This window comes from Microcaecilia unicolor, chromosome 9 (assembly GCF_901765095.1).
Source record: "Microcaecilia unicolor chromosome 9, aMicUni1.1, whole genome shotgun sequence".
Classification (NCBI taxonomy): Eukaryota; Metazoa; Chordata; class Amphibia; order Gymnophiona; family Siphonopidae; genus Microcaecilia; species Microcaecilia unicolor.
In genome coordinates, this window is record NC_044039.1 from 185085727 (window position 1) to 185104302 (window position 18576).

General features: G+C 45.0%; 1 protein-coding gene across 2 annotated transcripts in view; it reads left to right on the forward strand.

Annotated features, from left to right (window-relative positions):
* AKT1 (AKT serine/threonine kinase 1) overlaps positions 1-18576 on the forward strand; it is a 329425-nt gene that overhangs the window by 275895 nt on the left and 34954 nt on the right. For both annotated transcript variants that reach the window (XM_030214026.1, XM_030214025.1), the window contains one exon: positions 12960-13174. In XM_030214026.1, coding sequence (XP_030069886.1) covers positions 12960-13174 — 215 coding nt within the window. The remainder of the gene's footprint in view (positions 1-12959; positions 13175-18576) is intronic.

Consider the following 18576-nt stretch of genomic DNA (forward strand, 5'->3'; position numbering starts at 1 on the left):
GTTAGTAGAAGAAGTTTGAACAGGATGCGAAAACGGATAGGGAGTCAGTGAAGGGTCTTGAGGAGAGGGGTAGTATGAGTAAAGCGACCCTGGCGGAAGATGAGACGGGCAGCAGAGTTTTGAACCGACTGGAGAGGGGAGAGGTGACTAAGTGGGAGGCCAGCAAGAAGCAGATTGCAGTAGTCTAAACGAGAGGTGACAAGGGTGTGGATGAGGGTTTTGGTAGAGTGCTCGGAAAGAAAGGGGCGGATTTTACGGATATTGTAAAGAAAGAAACGACAGGTCTTGGCAATCTGCTGGATATGAGCAGAGAAGGAGAGAGAAGAGTCAAAGATGACCCCAAGGTTTCGAGCTGAGGAGACAGGGAGAATGAGAGAGCCATCAACAGAAATAGAAAACGGGGGGAGCGGGGAGGTGGGTTTGGGGGGGAAAATGAGAAGCTCGGTTTTGGTCATATTTAATTTCAGGTGGCGTTGAGACATCCAGACAGCAATGTCAGACAAGCACGCTGAAACTTTAGTTTGGATGCAAGGTGAGATATCAGGGGTAGAAAGGTAGATTTGGGAGTCATCAGCATAGAGATGGTAGGAAAAGCCATGGGATGAGATTAATGAACCAAGGGAAGAAGTGTAGAGGAGGGGGCCAAGAACAGAACCCTGAGGTACGCCGACAGGCAGAGGGATAGAAGTAGAAGAGGATCCACCAGAGTGAACACTAAAGGTGCGCAGGGAGAGGTAGGAAGAGAACCAGGAAAGGACAGAGCCCTGGAATCCAAGTGAGGACAGGGTATCGAGAAGTATGCTGTGATCGACAGTGTCAAAAGCAGCGGAAAGATCAAGAAGAATGAGGATGTAATATTGACCTCTGGATTTAGCCAGTAATAGGTCTTTGGAGACTTTAGTAAGCGCAGTTTCGGTTGAGTGGAGAGGGCGAAAACCAGATTGTAGTGGGTCAAGAATAGCATGTGAGGAGAGAAAATCAAGGCAGCGGTGGTGAACAGCACGCTCAAGTAATTTGGAGAGAAAAGGAAGGAGGGAGATGGGTCGGTAATTAGAGGGACAAGTAGGGTCGAGTGAGTTTAGGGTCAAATGAGTTTAGGAATTCTGATCATTTATTTGTTCTGTTGGCAGGTCCCTGACGGGGGTTTCCGGCATCTAAGGCCACTATAGCTCGATGGCTTAAGGAACTCATTTTTTCGGCTTATCTGCTTTCAGGGTGGTCGCCGCCTAAAGCGTTTAATGCGCACTCTACGAGGGCAATGTCCTCTTTGTGGGCTGAAATGGGTGTTTTTTCTCTTCAGAAGATCTGTCTTGCGGCTACCTGGGCTTCTCAGCTCTCTTTCATGCGGCATTACAGGCTGGATGTGGCAGCGTGGCAGGATGCACATTTTGGAGCACAAGTACTTACTCACAGAGTTGCCTGTTCCCACCCTACTTAGAGAGTGCTTTGGTACATCCCATCAGTTAATGGATTCATCTGCTGTTGATGACAAGGAAGAGAAAATTAGGTTCTTGCCTTGATAATTTTCTTTCCTTTAGTCACAGCAGATGAATCCTTGATCCCTCCCTGACTGACTTTAGTTTTTGTACAGATGTTGCATACAGACATTGTGCCTCATCAGGAGTACTTGAAGACAAGCTATCAGAGTTTCTACATGCTGTTTTTATTGTGGGAGGTTGATAACGTCCCTCCTTTGTTTGGTTATTGCCCCTGTTCTGGGGCATTTGTTCTCTGTGAGGAAAGTTTGTTATATTGCCTTTTTTATTCACTCTGCTTTGGAAATCTCATATACTGAAGGCAGAGGGGGTTGGGCATCCTAGAACACCATGTGTTTTCAGTGTTCTCTATCTCCACCTGCGGATACAACCCATCAGTTAATGGATTCATCTGCTGTGACTAAAGGAAAAAAAATTATCAAGGTAAGAACCTAATTTTCCCATTCTTAAGAAAGCGGAGTCCCAATATCGGATTCATGGAGAATCTGAGTTGATGAAGTCACAGTTACCTCACAACTCTATGGTTGTGGATTCCGCTCTCAAGAGAGCCGGGAGTTCTAGAGATTTTGCCTCGGTGCCCCCGGGACGGGAATCTAGAACTCTAGACTCTTTTGGGAGGGAGGCCTACCAGTCCTCTATGCTCATGGCCAAAATTCAGTCTTACCAGCTCTACACGAGTATTCACTTGAGGAACACGGTGAAGCAACTTGCGGACTTGGTCGACAAGCTCCCTCCTGGGCAGGCCAGGCCTTTTCAGGAGGTGGTCAGGCAGCAGAAGGCGTGTCGTAAATTCCTGTCCAGGGGTGCTTACGATTCTTTTGATGTTGCATCCAGATTCGCTGCCCAAGGTATAGTGATGCGCAGACTCTCATGGCTGCATGCCTCTGGCCTGGACAATAGGGTCCAGCAGCGGATTGCGGATGCCCCTTGCTGGGAGAATAATATTTTTGGCGAGAAAGTCGAACAAGTGGTCGATCAGATCACTCAGTGGGAAACCGCTATGGACAATCTCTCCCGCCGGGCGCCTTCTGCTACTACCTCATCAGGTAGACAATTTTTCCGGGGAAGAAGGAATGCTCCTTATGCTTATAACAAGCGTAAGTACAATCCTTCTTGACAGCCTTCTCAGGCTCATCCCCAGCGCGCTCGTTCTCGTCAACAGCGTGTGCCAAGGCAAGCCCCTGCAGCTCCCCAGCAAAAGCAAGGGACAGGCTTTTGACTGGCTCCAGTTGAGCATAGCCGCTATAAAAGTGTCCGAGCCGGACGGCTTGCCAGTTGGAGGGAGGTTAAAATTTTTTCACCAAAGGTGGCCTCTCATAACCTCCGATTAGTGGGTCCTTCAAACAGTCCGGTTAGGTTACTCCCTCAAATTGACTTCCAGTCCTCCAAATTGCCCACCGGGAGCTCAATCCTTTAGCTTCCAGCACAGGCAGGTACTTGCAGAGGAGCTCTCCGCCCTTCTCAGCGCCAATGCGGTCGAGCCCATACCACCAGGGCAAGAAGGGCTGGGGTTCTCTTCCAGGTATTTCCTTGTGTAAAAGAAAACGGGGGATGTGTCCCATCCTAGACCTAAGGGCCCTGAACAAATTCCTAGTCTGGCAAAAGTTCAGGATGGTTTCCCTGAGCACCCTTCTTCCCATGATTCAGGAAAATGATTGGCTAGGCTCTCTGGACTTAAAGGATGCTTATACTCTCATTCTGATAACTTCCATCTCACAGGAAGTATCTTCAATTCCGTCTGGGAGCGCAGCACTTCCAGTATTGTGTGCTGCCCTTTGGTCTGGCGTCTGCGCCAAGAGTCTTTACAAAATGCCTGGCAGTAGTTGCAGCATCGCTACACAGACTGGGGGGTGCATGTGTTCCCTTATCTCGATGATTTTCTGGTGAAGAACACCTCAGAGGCAGGAGCTCTACAGTCCATGTACATGACTATTCAACTACTGGAGCTACTTGGGTTTGTAATAAATTACCCAAAGTCCCATCTTTCCCTGTTCAGAAACTGGAATTTATAGGAGCTCTGCTGGATTCACGGACGGCTCGTGCCTATCTTCCAGAGGCCAGAGCAGACAATCTTCTGTCTCTAGTTTCCATGGCCAGAGCATCTCAGCAGATCACAGCTCGTCAGATGTTGAGACTTCTAGGCCATATGGCCTCCACAGTTCATGTGACACCCATGGCCTGTCTTCACATCAGATCAGCTCAATGGACCCTAGCCTCTCAGTGGTATCAAACTGCAGGGGATCTAGAGAATGCAATCCAGTTGTCCACCGATTTTCACAATTCTCTTCAGTGGTGGATAATTCGATCCAATTTGACCTTGGGACGTCCTTTTCAAATTCCTCAGCCACAAAAAGTGCTGACAACGGATGCATCCCTCCTGGGGTGGGGAGCTCATGTAGATGGGCTTCACACTCAAGGAGTTTGGTCCCTCCAGGAAACAGGTCTTCAATCTGGAGTTGCGAGCGGTCTGGAACGCTCTAAAGGCTTTGAGATCGGCTGTCCAATCAAATTATCCATATTAAGACAGACAATCAGGTTGCCATGTACTACAGCAACAAGCAGGGGGCACCGGATCTCGCCCCCTGTGTTGGGAAGTCATCGGGATGTGGCTTTGGGCTCGCCATTACGGCATGTCTATCCAAGCCACCTATCTGGCAGGCGTAAACAACAGTCTGGCTGACAGATTGAGCAGGATTATGCAACCTCACGAGTGATCGCTCAATTCAGGCGTCGTTCACAAGATCTTCCGAGAGTGGGGCACCCCTTTGGTGGATCTTTTTGCCACTTAAATCAATCACAAAGTCCCTCAGTTCTGTTCCAGACTGCAGGCCCACGACAGACTAGCATCAGATGCTTTTCTCCTGCATTGGGGGAGAGGGCTTCTGTATGCGTATCCTCCCATACCTCTGGCAGGGAAGACTTTGCTGAAACTCGAGCAAGACGGCGGAACCATGATTCTGATTGCTCCCTTCTAGCTGCGTCAGATTTGGTTCCCTCTTCTTCTGGAGTTGTCCTCCAAAGAACCGTGGAGATTGGAGTGTTTTCCAACCCTCATAACTCAGAGTGAAGGAGCGCTTCTGCATCTCAACCTCCAGTCTCTGGCTCTCACGGCCTAGATGTTGAGAGCGTAGACTTCGCTTCTTTGGGTCTTTCTGAGGCTGTCTCCCGGGTTTTGCTTGCTTCCAGGAAACATTCCACGAAGAAGTGTTACTTTTTCAAATGGAGGAGGTTTGACGTCTGGTGTGATAGCAAGGCCCTAGATCCTCGCTGTTGTCCTACACAGACCCTGCTTGAATATCTTCTACACTTGTCAGAGTCTGGTCTCAAGACCAACTTGTAAGGGTTCATCTTAGTGCAATTAGTGCTTTTCATTGTCATGTGGAAGGTAAGCCTATCTCTGGACAGCCTTTAGTTCGCTTCATGAGAGGTTTGCTTTTGTCAAAACCCCCTGTCAAACCTCCACCAGTGTCATGGGATCTAGACGTCGTTCTCACCCAGCTGATGAAGCCTCCTTTTGAGCCACTGAATTCCTGCCATCTGAAGTACTTGACCTGGAAGGTCATTTTCTTGGTGGCTGTTATTCAGCTCATAGAGTCAGTGAGCTTCAAGCCTTAGTAGTGCATGCTCCTTATCTCAAATTTCATCATAACAGAGTAGTCCTCCACCCGCACCCTAAGTTCTTGCCGAAGGTGGTGTCGGAGTTCCATCTGAACCAATCAGTTGTCTTGCCAACATTTTTTCCCTGTCTGCATACCCGCCCTGCTGAACGTCAGTTGCACACTTTGGACTGCAAGCGAGCATTGGCCTTCTATGTGGAGCGGATAAGCCCCTTCAGACAGTCCGCCCAAATGTTTTTCTTTCGATCCCAACAGAAAGGGAGTGGCTGTCGGGAAACGCATCATTTCCAATTGGCTAGCAGATTGCATTTCCTTCACTTACGCCCAGGCTGGGCTGACTCTTGAGGGTCATGTCACGGCTCAGTGTTAGAGCCGTGGCAGCGTCAGTGGCCCACTTGACGTCAGCCTCTATTGAAGAGATTTGCAAGGCTGCGACATGGTCATCAGTCCACACATTCACATTTCATTACTGCCTTCAGCCGGATACCCGACGCGACAGTCAGTTCGGGCAGTCGGTGTTGCAGAATCTGTTTGGGGTTTAGGATTCAACTCCACCCCCCTAGGCCCATTTTTGTTCTGTTCCAGGCTGCACTCTACTCTGTTAGTTGTTCTGTTTTTAGGTCAACCGCAGTTATGTCCTCGCCGTTGCGAGGCCCAGTTGACCCTGTTTGTTGTTTTGAGTGAGCCTGGGGGTTAGGGATACCCCATCAGTGAGAACAAGTAGCCTGCTTGTCCTCAGAGAAAGGGAAGTTACTTACCTGTAGCAGGTATTCTCCGAGGACAGCAGACTGATTGTTCTCACCAACCCGCCTACCTCCCCTTTGGAGTTGAATCTTCCCTTGTCTTTGCTTTCTATACTGACTGAGGCACGTTCACGTTATGGGCGGGAAGTCGGTTGCGCATGTGCGGTGTTCGCGCGAGGGCTCTAGCAAACTTTGTTGCTAGGGAAATCTCCGATCCTGGGGCTGCCGTTGGATGTCACCCATCAGTGAGAACAATCAGCCTGCTGTCCTCAGAGAATATTTACTACAGGTAAGTAATTTCGCTATATTGAATTGCCTTTGTATTATCCATGGTGCAACTGTACCCCAATTATTCTGATCACTATATCTCAAGAGAGATATAGCAGAATTAGAAAAGATACAGAGGAGAGCTACCAGGTACTTCTTAGCCAGGATCAGGTGACCCTCAGGGGGAGGAATGCTGGCTTCGGCCTAACCCCTGGTAAGCCTTTTCTTGGTTGAGAGGTGCCCAGCTCTCCCACCGGTTGCCTTCTCAGGTGCCGTGGAGGACTTGCAGCTCATCTGCATATCCTCGGAGCCTTCGCCGGAGTGACTTCCAGGTCCGTTCCGATCCACTCGGGGCCTCTGGGAGAAGAGGATATTTCTCTGGTAAGTGAACAAATTTTGCTTGTGCTTTCGGAACTTGAAGATTGGGGTTTAAAGGAGGAACTGTAAGTTAGTGATAGGCTGATATCCTTAATACTTTAGCAAGTTTTAAATTACGGAAAAACTCAAAAAACACTAAGATGGAGTCAGCAGTCCAGCAGCGAGAGGGGTGCTATCCAGTCTTTTGCATTGAGTGTCACATGTATGATTATCTCCCAATTGGTGAGGTGTCATATGTGTGTGCCCGATGCAAAGAGCTCCTAGCTCTCAGAGAACGTGTCCGTTCTCTTGAGGCTAGAGTAGCAGACTTGATGGAGCTGAGGGAGACAGAGAGGTACATAGAGGAGACCTACAGGGATGTTGTAGAGAAGTCCCACCTCCAGTCAGGTAGCCCCTGTGCTACCTTGGAGGAGGGAGGTCTCCTAGAAGGAGAGCATCACCCTGGTGAAGTAGGAAGTACTCCTGTAGCCAGGACCTGCCCACCAGGGGATGTATTATCCTTTCGCACCGAGGATATATCTCCAAATGTTGCCCGGGAGGGAAAGGTTAGGACAGCTGTTGTACTTGGTGATTCGATCATTAGGCATATAGATAGCTGGGTGGCTGGTGGACGTGAGGATCGCCTGGTGACTTGCCTGCCTGGTGCGAAGGTGGCGGACCTCACGCGTCACCTAGATAGGATTTTATATAGTGCTGGGGAGGAGACGGCTGTCTTGGTACATGTGGGTACTAATGACATAGGAAAATGTGGGAGGGAGGTTCTGGAAGCAAAATTTAGGCTCTTAGGTAGAAAGCTGAAATCCAGATCCTCCAGGGTAGCATTTTCTGAAATGCTACCTGTGCCACGCGCAGGGCCCAAGAGACAGGCAGAGCTCCAGAGTCTCAATGCGTGGATGAGACGATGGTGCAGGGAGGAGGGCTTTAGATTTGTTAGGAACTGGGCAACATTCTGGGGAAGGGGGAGCCTATTCCGAAAGGATGGGCTCCATCTTAACCAGAGTGGGACCAGGCTGCTGGCATCGGCGTTTAAGAAGGAGATAGAGCAGCTTTTAAACTAGAAATGGGGGGAAGGCCGACAGTCGCTCAAAAGAGCATGGTTCGGGATAAGGTATCTTTCAAAGATATCACCATAACAGGGAAGATAGAGTATCCTGATAGTGAGGTTGCAAAAGAGATTGTAGTAGATCGGGTATCTTTAAATAACAATAAAAATCAGACAAAAGATTGCCAATTAATACTGTCAAGTACTAAGCATGATGAACTTAGGAACAACAAACATAGTTTGAAATGTCTATATGCGAATGCCAGGAGCCTAAGAAATAAGATGGGGGAGTTGGAATATATTGCACTAAATGAAAAATTAGATATAATAGGCATCTCTGAGACCTGGTGGAAGGAGGATAACCAGTGGGACACTGTCATACCGGGGTACAAATTATATCGTAGTGATAGGGTGAATCGGATTGGTGGAGGGGTAGCATTGTATATTAACGAGAGCCTTGAATCAAATAGATTGAAAATTCTGCAGGAAACAAAACACTCCTTGGAATCACTGTGGATTGAAATTCCATGTGCAAAGGGGAAAAGGATAGTGATAGGAGTGTACTACCGTCCGCCTGGCCAGGACGAACAGACGGATGCGGAAATGTTAAAGGAAATCAGGGACGCAAACAAACTGGGCAACACAATAATAATGGGGGATTTCAATTACCCGCATATAGACTGGGTTAATGTAACATCTGTACACGCAAGGGACATAAGATTTCTTGATGAAATCAAGGACAGCTTCATGGAACAGCTAGTTCAGGAGCCGACAAGAGAAGGAAAAATACTAGACTTAGTCCTTAGTGGTGCTCATGATCTAGTGCAGGGGGTAACGATACGAGGGCCGCTTGATAACAGTGATCATAATATGATCGGTTTTGATATTGGCATTGAAGGAAGTGAAACTAGGAAATCAAGTACGCTAGCGTTTAACTATAGAAAAGGTGATTACGACAAAATGAGAAAAATGGTGAAAAAAAGACTGAAAGGAGCAGCTCGCAGAGTAAAAAACTTGCATCAGGCGTGGATGCTGTTTAAAAACACCATCCTGGAGGTTCAGGACAAATATATTCCACGTATTGGAAAAAAGGGAAAAAAGACTAAACGTCAGCCGGCGTGGCTAAACAGTAAGATAAAGGAAATCATTAGAGCCAAAAAACAATCCTTCAGAAAGTGGAGAAGAGAACCAACTGAAAGTAACAGGATAGATCATAAGGAATGCCAAGCCAAATGCAAAGCGGAGATAAGGAGGGCAAAAAAGGACTTTGAGAAGAAATTAGCGTTGGAAGCAAAAATACATAGTAAAAATTTTTTTAGATACATTAAAAGCAGGAAACCGGCCAAAGAGTCGGTTGGGCCGCTGGACGAAAATGGTGTTAAAGGGGCGATCAAGGAGGACAAAGCCGTAGCGGAGAAATTAAATGAATTCTTTGCTTCGGTCTTCACCGAGGAGGATTTGGGGGGGACACCGGTGCCGGAAAGAATATTTGAAGCGGGGGAGTCGGAGAAACTAAACAAATTCTCTGTAACCTTGGAGGATGTAATGGGTCAGTTCAGCAAGCTGAAGAGTAGTAAATCACCGGGACCTGATGGTATTCATCCCAGAGTATTAATAGAACTAAAAAATGAACTTGCGGAGCTACTGTTAGAAATATGCAATCTGTCCCTAAAATCGAGTGTAGTACCGGAAGACTGGAGGGTAGCCAATGTTACTCCGATTTTTAAGAAGGGTTCCAGAGGAGATCCGGGAAATTATAGACCGGTGAGTCTGACGTCGGTGCCGGGCAAGATGGTGGAGGCTATTATTAAGAATAAAATTGCAGAGCATATACAAAAACATGGACTGATGAGACAAAGTCAGCACGGATTTAGTGAAGGGAAGTCTTGCCTCACCAATCTAATGCATTTTTTTGAGGGGGTAAGCAAACATGTGGACAATGGGGAGCCGGTTGATATTGTATATCTGGATTTTCAGAAGGCGTTTGACAAAGTGCCGCACGAAAGACTCCTGAAGAAATTGCAGAGTCATGGAATCGGAGGTAGGGTATTATTATGGATTAAGAACTGGTTGAAAGATAGGAAGCAGAGAGTAGGATTGCGTGGCCAGTATTCTCAGTGGAGGAGGGTAGTTAGTGGGGTCCCGCAGGGGTCTGTGCTGGGTCCGTTGCTTTTTAATGTATTTATAAATGACCTAGAGATGGGAATAACTAGTGAGGTAATTAAATTCGCCGATGACACAAAATTATTCAGGGTCGTCAAGTCGCAGGAGGAATGTGAACGATTACAGGAGGACCTTGCGAGACTGGGAGAATGGGCGTGCAAGTGGCAGATGAAGTTCAATGTTGACAAGTGCAAAGTGATGCATGTGGGTAAGAGGAACCCGAATTATAGCTACGTCTTGCAAGGTTCCGCGTTAGGAGTTACGGATCAAGAAAGGGATCTGGGTGTCGTCGTCGATGATACGCTGAAACCTTCTGCTCAGTGTGCTGCTGCGGCTAGGAAAGCGAATAGAATGTTGGGTGTTATTAGGAAGGGTATGGAGTCCAGGTGTGCGGATGTTATAATGCCGTTGTATCGCTCCATGGTGCGACCGCACCTGGAGTATTGTGTTCAGTACTGGTCTCCTTATCTCAAAAAAGATATAGTAGAATTGGAAAAGGTACAGCGAAGGGCGACGAAAATGATAGTGGGGATGGGACGACTTTCCTATGAAGAGAGGCTGAGAAGGCTAGGGCTTTTCAGCTTGGAGAAGAGACGGCTGAGGGGAGATATGATAGAAGTGTATAAAATAATGAGTGGAATGGATCGGGTGGATGTGAAGCGACTGTTCACGCTATCCAAAAATACTAGGACTAGAGGGCATGAGTTGAAGCTACAGTGTGGTAAATTTAAAACGAATCGGAGAAAATTTTTCTTCACCCAACGTGTAATTAGACTCTGGAATTCGTTGCCAGAGAACGTGGTACGGGCGGTTAGCTTGACGGAGTTTAAAAAGGGGTTAGATAGATTCCTAAAGGACAAGTCCATAGACCGCTATTAAATGGACTTGGAAAAATTCCGCATTTTTAGGTATAACTTGTCTGGAATGTTTTTACGTTTGGGGAGCGTGCCAGGTGCCCTTGACCTGGATTGGCCACTGTCGGTGACAGGATGCTGGGCTAGATGGACCTTTGGTCTTTCCCAGTATGGCACTACTTATGTACTTATGTACTTATAAAGGGGGTGGGACAACGTCTCTGTGAGGAAAGGCTACAGAGGCTAGAGCTCTTCAACTTGGAGAAAAGAGGAGTGAGAGGAGATGATCAAGGTCTATAAAATAATGGAGTTTGACAAGTATATGTGAATTATTTGTTTACTCTTTCCAAAAGTACAAGAACTAAGGGGCAAAAAGAAAAAAAAAAGAACTAAGGGGCACTATAATACATTCAGAACAAATTGGAGAAAATATTTGTTTACACAACATGTAATTAAGCTCTGGAATTTATTGCCATAGAGCTCTGGAATTCATTGCTAGAGAGTATGGTGAAAGTGGTAATGTAGAAGGGCTTTTAAAATGTTTGGACAAGTTCCGAAAAGAAAAGTCCATAAATAGTTAAGGTGAATTTGGGAAAATCCACAGCTTATTCCTGGGATAAGCTTATCCCTTTTGTATTGCCAGATACTTTTGTGATCTGGATTGCCCACTGTTGGAAACAGGATACTGGGTTTGATTCCTAGCCCCGACAGTAGCTTTGCCCAAATGAGAAGACACCGCATTATATGTAATTGTGGTCTGATGCTAGGAGGAAGATACAACTATAGGGGGAAAAGAACCCTTACCCTTCTGTTTACTAAGCTGCACGGAAATGCCGACACAGCCTCTTCAAAGTGAATGGGCTGTGTCGGCATTAACACACTACCAGACGCTAGCGTGGCATAGTAAACAAGAGGTTTACTTTTGCCCTTGTGTTTAGGCATTTTAAATTAGGAAAATCTTCCATAAGTCATAGTATGGCAGGATCACTCCTCACAACATGAGTAGAGGAGTGGCCTAGTGGTTAGAGCAACGGTCTTGAAATCCAGAAGTGGCCGGTTCAAATCCCACTGCTGCTCCTTGTGATCTTGGGCAAGTCACCTAACCCTCCATTGCCTCAGGTACAAACTTAGATTGTGAGTCCTCCTGGGTCAGAGAAATATCCAGTGTACCTGAATGTAACTCACTTTGAGCTACTACTGAAAAAGGTGTGAGCAAAATCCAAATAAATAAATGGACCTTCGTTATATCGCAGTATGGCATCTTTAATTCGGTAGAGCTTGAAGGATTAAATGTTCATGTTGAATGGTCAGTGTTCTTCTAATTATAGATAGGAATGGGATTAATGTCCACTTTAATTTGAGACTGATATAACTAGAGTATGTTGATACAGCTGGAGTGTGTGACATAATCAAAGACAGATCAAGGAAAGGGAGGAGTTTAAACCCCTTTAAAAATGGAGTCAGTTTCTCGGGGATGGTATCTGGGATGGTATCTTGGATACAGCAGAGCAGAGATTGGATCAGAATCGTTGATACAACAAGAGATAGAAGTGTAACCCCTGATGCAGCACTAGCGAAACGGGGGCTCCCTGTCAGGTTGAGGAGCGGAGAGCACCGAAATGAGCAGAACAGTACAGCGTGTCGATGAAGCTAAGTGATTTCTAGCGATGGTCCCTGTTTGATCTCATTGAATAGAACTTTATAATTGTATCAGGAGTATATAAGTAACTGATCTACAGAATTATGGAGACACACACTATTGTGAGTTAATAAGAAGAGTTTAAATAAAGTATTTGAGTGGATTTGATGGGAGTTTTTTTGAAGCTATATGATGGCATGCCGAGCCTACATTTTATAGCCTGCTGTGTTGGGCTGGCTGGGTGGCAACACCATCTAAATAAAACTCATTAGACTAGAATTTCTAGAGGTGGGTGTGTCCTACATGATATTTACACAGCCGGTGTGAGGCTGTGTTGTGATTTTCAAATACTTGTACTTATGACAGCAAACAAGGTCTCAAAAATCCAGCTATACTATATTGTCTGGTTCACCCTTAATATACCTCAACTCTGTGCATCATCTGGAGTAGAATGCTGCATGTTAAAATGTGATTTGGGGTGTGTTAAACATTTATTTCATTTTGTTCACTTATTTCTACCAAGATCTAATTTGTGAAACAAATCAAAGTTTGATCATCTTTGTTTTTTTTTTTTTTTTTTTTTTATTTTGTTCTGTATCAATCTCAATACATACACCAGAGAATTTTTTTTTCTTTTTTGGAAGCCAAGAATTTGTGGTGTCAGTCTTATTTAAAGGGTTTGCTCATGCTAACTCATGTTTACAGTGTGAGGTTTGAGTCTTCCCTTTTAAACAAGTAATGTATGTCTATTCTTTTGCAGGTTTTAGAAGATAATGACTATGGCCGTGCAGTAGACTGGTGGGGCTTAGGTGTGGTGATGTATGAAATGATGTGTGGTCGCCTCCCTTTCTACAACCAGGACCATGAAAAGCTCTTTGAGCTCATTCTTTCAGAGGAGATCAAATTCCCACGTACTTTGTCACCTGAAGCAAAATCTCTTCTCTCAGGTTTGCTGAAAAAGGATCCTAAGGAAAGGTGGGTATGGGTGGTTTATTATCATTGCCTGTATTCTGCCCTTTCAGTCACATTTTAGTGTGCATGCTGTATAACATACCTGTAGTGCCTATGTAAGTTAGGCCAATGGCACTGTTTCCTGATTTGTTTGTCATTAAATAAACAATTTCTAAACAGGATCCCACTGCAGCATATATAGCTTTACTTCCTTTGTTGCTTGGAAGTCTCATGATACCAAAATACTTAGATTAGTTGAAGCAGACATTTGACAGAACTGAAAAATCCATTATAGAGAGGTGTCAGAACATGGTGTGGAAGTGTATTTTAATAATTATAGCAGCAGGCTAAGAACCAGACAAGCCAAGGGTAAAGTCCCTGTGATGGTGCTTGTGACTTGAAGGGTACCATAACTTGTCCTGTTACTTCATGAACAAATGTATGACTTTGTTTACTAATGTTCATGAACATGTGATGATGATCTTTAGTATACAGCAAGTAAATAGGCTTCACTAAGAATAATGGTGCTTACATTAACTACACACCTCACATACTTTAACATATAAATATGCATTAACACGTTAACTGGTTCATATAAATCACTAAATAGCACCTTTAGATTGTATACTCTGCTTTCTCTGAGGACAAGCAGGCTGTTATATTTTCACTTATGTCGAGTGGATGACATCATCTGGCAGAGCCCAGTGCAGACGCTGACTAGTGAGTTGTAGAAATTTCTAGCAGTGTCCCACTACTCATGCACTGGTGCCTTCCCACCCGACACATGAGCTTGGATTCCTCTTTCGTTTTTCCACTGAGCTGGGAGTACATGTCTCCGTGTTCTCAATGCACATCTTTGTCAGTTTCACAGTGCCTTCCATTGCAGTTCTTTTAAGAACATAAGAACGGTCAGACCAATGGTCCATCTAGACCGGTAACCTGTTTTCCAACAGTGGCCAGACCAGATCACAAGTACATGGCAGAAACACAAATAGTGACAACATTCAATGCTACCATTCCCATTGCAAACAGTGGCAACATTCAATGCTACCATTTCTATGACAAACAGTAGCTTCCCCATGTCTGTTTCAATAGCAGACTAGTGCGGACTTTTCCTCAGGAATTTGTCCAAACCTTTTTTTAAACCGAGATACGCTAACCGCTGTTACTACATCTTCAGGCAGAGAGTTCCAGAGCTTAATGATTCATTGACTGAAAAAGGGCCACTTTTCGAAACCTGGTACAATCATTGGTACTAAGTCACCTGGACTATTGCAATTCACTTTACGCCGGATGTAAAGATCAGACCATCAAAAAACTTCAAACAGCCCAAAATACCGCAGCCAGACTCATATTTGGGAAAACAAAATATGAAAGTGCAAAACCCCTAAGAAAGAAATTACACTGGCTCCCACTTAAAGAACGTATCATATTCAAGATCTGCACGATTGTTCATAAAATCATCTACGGAGAAGCCCCAACCTACATGCTGGACCTCGTGGACCTACCACCCAGAAATGCTAAGAGATCTTCCCGTACCTTCCTTAACCTACACTTCCCCAGCTGTAAGGGACTACAATACAAACTAACACATGTGACCAGCTTTTCTTATATGAGTACGCAGCTATGGAATTCACTTCCAACTCACTCGAGAACGATCAACGAATTAATCAACTTCCGCAAATCCCTGAAGACCTACCTCTTTAACAAAGCCTACCACGTGAACCCTTAACTAACTATAACACAACACCTATCCAACATAACTCAGATTGTATCTTTCTACAACTACTTAAACAAATCCTCTTGTCTTCTTTAACCTCTTTATAACACCAATTGTATTATGTAACCTGATATGGCGATGCCATAACAGACCTTTGTAAGCCACATTGAGCCTGCAAATAGGGGGGAAAATGTGGGATACAAGTGCAATAAATAAAATAAAAAATATTTCCTCCTATTTATTAAGTATTTCCATGTAACTTCCTTGAGCGTCTCCTAGTTTTTGTACTTTTGGAAAGAGTGAAAAATTGATTCACTTCTTCTCGTTCTACATTACTCAGGATTTTGTAGGCCTCAATCATATCTCCCCTCATCCATCTCTTTTTCCAAGCTGAAGAACCCTAACCTCTTTAGCCTTTCCTCATGTGAGAGGGGTTCCGTCCCCTTTATCATTTTGGTCGCTCTTCTTTAAACCTTTTCTAAACCGCTGTATCTTTTTTTGAGATACGGCAACCAGAACTGAACGCAATACTCAAGGTGTGGTCGCACCGTGAATCGAATATACAGAGGCATTATAGTATTTTCAGTCTTATTTAATATACCTTTCTTAATAATTCCTAATATTCTGTTTGCTTTTTTGGCTGCCGCCGCACACAGAACAGAAGATTTCAGCGTATTATCTACATCGACATCTAGATCTTGTTTTTTTTTTGGTGCTGACCCCTAAGGTGGACTCTAGCATCAGGTAGCTGTGATTCAGATTATTCTTTCTAATGTGCATCACTTTGAAAAAATGTAGGAAGTCCGGGCGTCCAAATGGCAGATGAAATTTAATGTGACCAAATTCAGTCTGCATGTGTTTTTAACAATCTTGAATAGTTTTATGTCAATCTACAGATTTAATCACCTCACTCGTCGTCCCGATTTCCATATCATTTATAAATACGTTAAATAGCACCTGTTCCAGTACAGATCCCTGTGTTACTCTGCTGTTCACCGTCCATTGAGAGAAATGACCATTTAATCCTTCCCTCTGTTTTCTGTCTAGTTCCTAATCCACACCAAAACATTTTCTCCTATTCCATGAATCTTTTATTTTCTCGGGAGCCCCTCATGAGGAACTTTATCAAAAGCTTACTGAAAATCTACATACACTACATCAACATCTCAGAATGGCTAAAAGTAACCATCCCGAACAGCCTTCCTGTATGTGTGTGGGGGACGAATTTTTACTATCACAGGTGGCCCTTTGTAACCTCTGACTGGCGAGTTCTTCAAATAATCCATATTCATTATGCCCTCTATTGTCATCAGAAACCACCAAATTGCCCACCGAGAGTCCAGTCACTCAGCTGTCAGCACAAGCAGGTACTTGTAGAGGAAATCTCCACCGTTCTCCAGGCCAAATTCGGTCAAACCCGTGCCACCAGGAGAAAAAGGGAAGTGATTTTATTTGAGGTACTTCCTTGCACCAAAAAAAAAAACAACGGGAGTATTTTGTCCCATCCTAGACCTAAGGGCCCTGAACAAATTACTGATTAAAGAAAAGTTCAGAATGACTTTCCTGGGCACCATTCTCCCCATGATTCAGGCAAATGACTAGCATATTATTTATTTATTTGTTACATTTGTATCCCACATTTTCCCACCTATTTGCAGGCTCAATGTGGCTTACATAGTACCGTAAAGGCGTACGCCAAGTCCGGTAGAGAGAAACAAATACAGGTTACATTGTGGTCGAGTAAGGTGGGTGTGTTTCAGGCACCATGGGGGGCGAAAAGAGGTAAGGTTGTATATTCAGTATGATCGATGGTTTTGCTGTGTTGCTGAGTCTAGGCATTTATGTTAAGCTGGATGCAAAGGTTGCTTTGTATTTGAGTCCTTTGCAATTTGGGTAGTGGAGGTTTAGGTATGTTCGGGATGATCTGTTTCTGGTTGGTAGATCTATGAGGTCTGTCATGTATTCTGGGACTTTGCCGTAGATAATTTTGTGTACCAGGGTGCTGATTTTGAAGGTAATAGGTTCTTTGATTGGGAGTCAATGCAGTTTTTCTCGGAGGGATTTAGCACTTTCGAATCGTGTTTTACCAAATATCAACCTGGCTGCTGTGTTTTGGGCGGGCTGAGGTTTCTTTGTGAGTAGTTCTTTACATCCTGCATAGATTCCAGTTACAGGAAATCTCTGATTTCATGTGGAAAAACAGCACTAACAGTACCGTGTACTGCCAAATGTCTAGCTCTAGTAGCAGCGTATCTACGCAAGTTGGGAGTGTATGCGATTCTCTATCTTGATAATTGACTGGTTAAGAGCACATTGCAGGAAGGAGCGACAGTCCATGCACCTAACTATTCAGGTATTGGAGTTACTAAGGTTCGTGATAAACTACCCAAAAGTCCCACCTGCTGGTCCAGCGATGTACATAGGAGCCCTGCTAGATATGTTGCAGGCCTGGGCTTTTCTTCTCCAAGCCAGAGCAGATTCCTTGTCAACACTAACCTCACAGGTCCGTGCCAGCAAGCGGGTCACAACTCAGCAGATGTTGAGATTGATAGGCCACATGGCATGAACAGTGCATGTCATTCCCATGACACGTCTCCACTTGAGAGAAGACCTGTGGACCCTAGCTTCCCAGTGGTGTCAGGCAGCTGGGAACCTAGTGGATGTCATCCAGATTCCTCCAGAGTTGACTCATGCTCTCCTCTGGTGGACAATGCAAATTTGACAGTGGGACTACCATTCCAAATTCTGCCGCCTCAGAAGGTGCTAATGACTGATGCATCTAACCTGGGCTGGGGTACTCATGTAGGTGTGCTTCACACCCAAATGGCTTGGTCTACTCAGGAAACAGATCATCATATCAATCTCAAGCTGCAGACCATTTGGAATGCTCTAAAGGCTTTCAGAGAACAGCTGCAAAACCAAATTTGTTCTCATCCAAACAGACAAGTAGGTTGCAATGTTTTATGTGAACAAGTTTGGGGGGGGGGGGTACAGGATCCTACCCTGTGTGTCAGGAGGCAGTGGGGGATGTGGCAGTGTGCCCTCCTTCACAGGATGGACCTCCAAACCACATACTTACCAGGAAAGGACAACTTGCTTGTGGACAGACCGAGCAGGGTTTTGCTACCGCAGGAGTTCTCTCAATGTGGGTGTAGCCCGTGAGATCATCTGAGAGTGAGGCACCTCCTCAATGGATCTTTTTGCCACTTACCTCAACAGTCCCCCAGTTCTGCTCCAGGCTCAAATTTCACAGCAGTCTAGTGTCAAATGCCTTTCTCCTGCATTGGGGGGGAGGGTCTCCTTTATTCATATCCTTGAATTCCTGTAATAGAGAAGACTTGCTGAAACTCAAGCAGGACCAAGAAACTATGATCTTAATTGTTCCTTACTGGCCGAGGCAGATATGATTCCCTCTTCTTCTGCAGTTATCCTCCAAAGGTCCTTGGAAATTGGACTGTTTTCCAACCCTCATCACGCAGAACAAGGGATCTCTTTTGCATCCCAACCTCCAATCACTGGCCTTCACGGCTTGGATGTTGAACATAGAATTTGAGACCTTGGGCTTGCCAAAGAGTGTCTCCTGCATTTTGCTGACTTCCAGAAAAGACTCCATTAGAAGGTGTTACTCTTAAGTGAAGGAGGTCTGGTGTGAGGGTGAGGCTTTAAGTCCCCTTACTTTCCCTACTCAAAAACTGCTTGAATACCT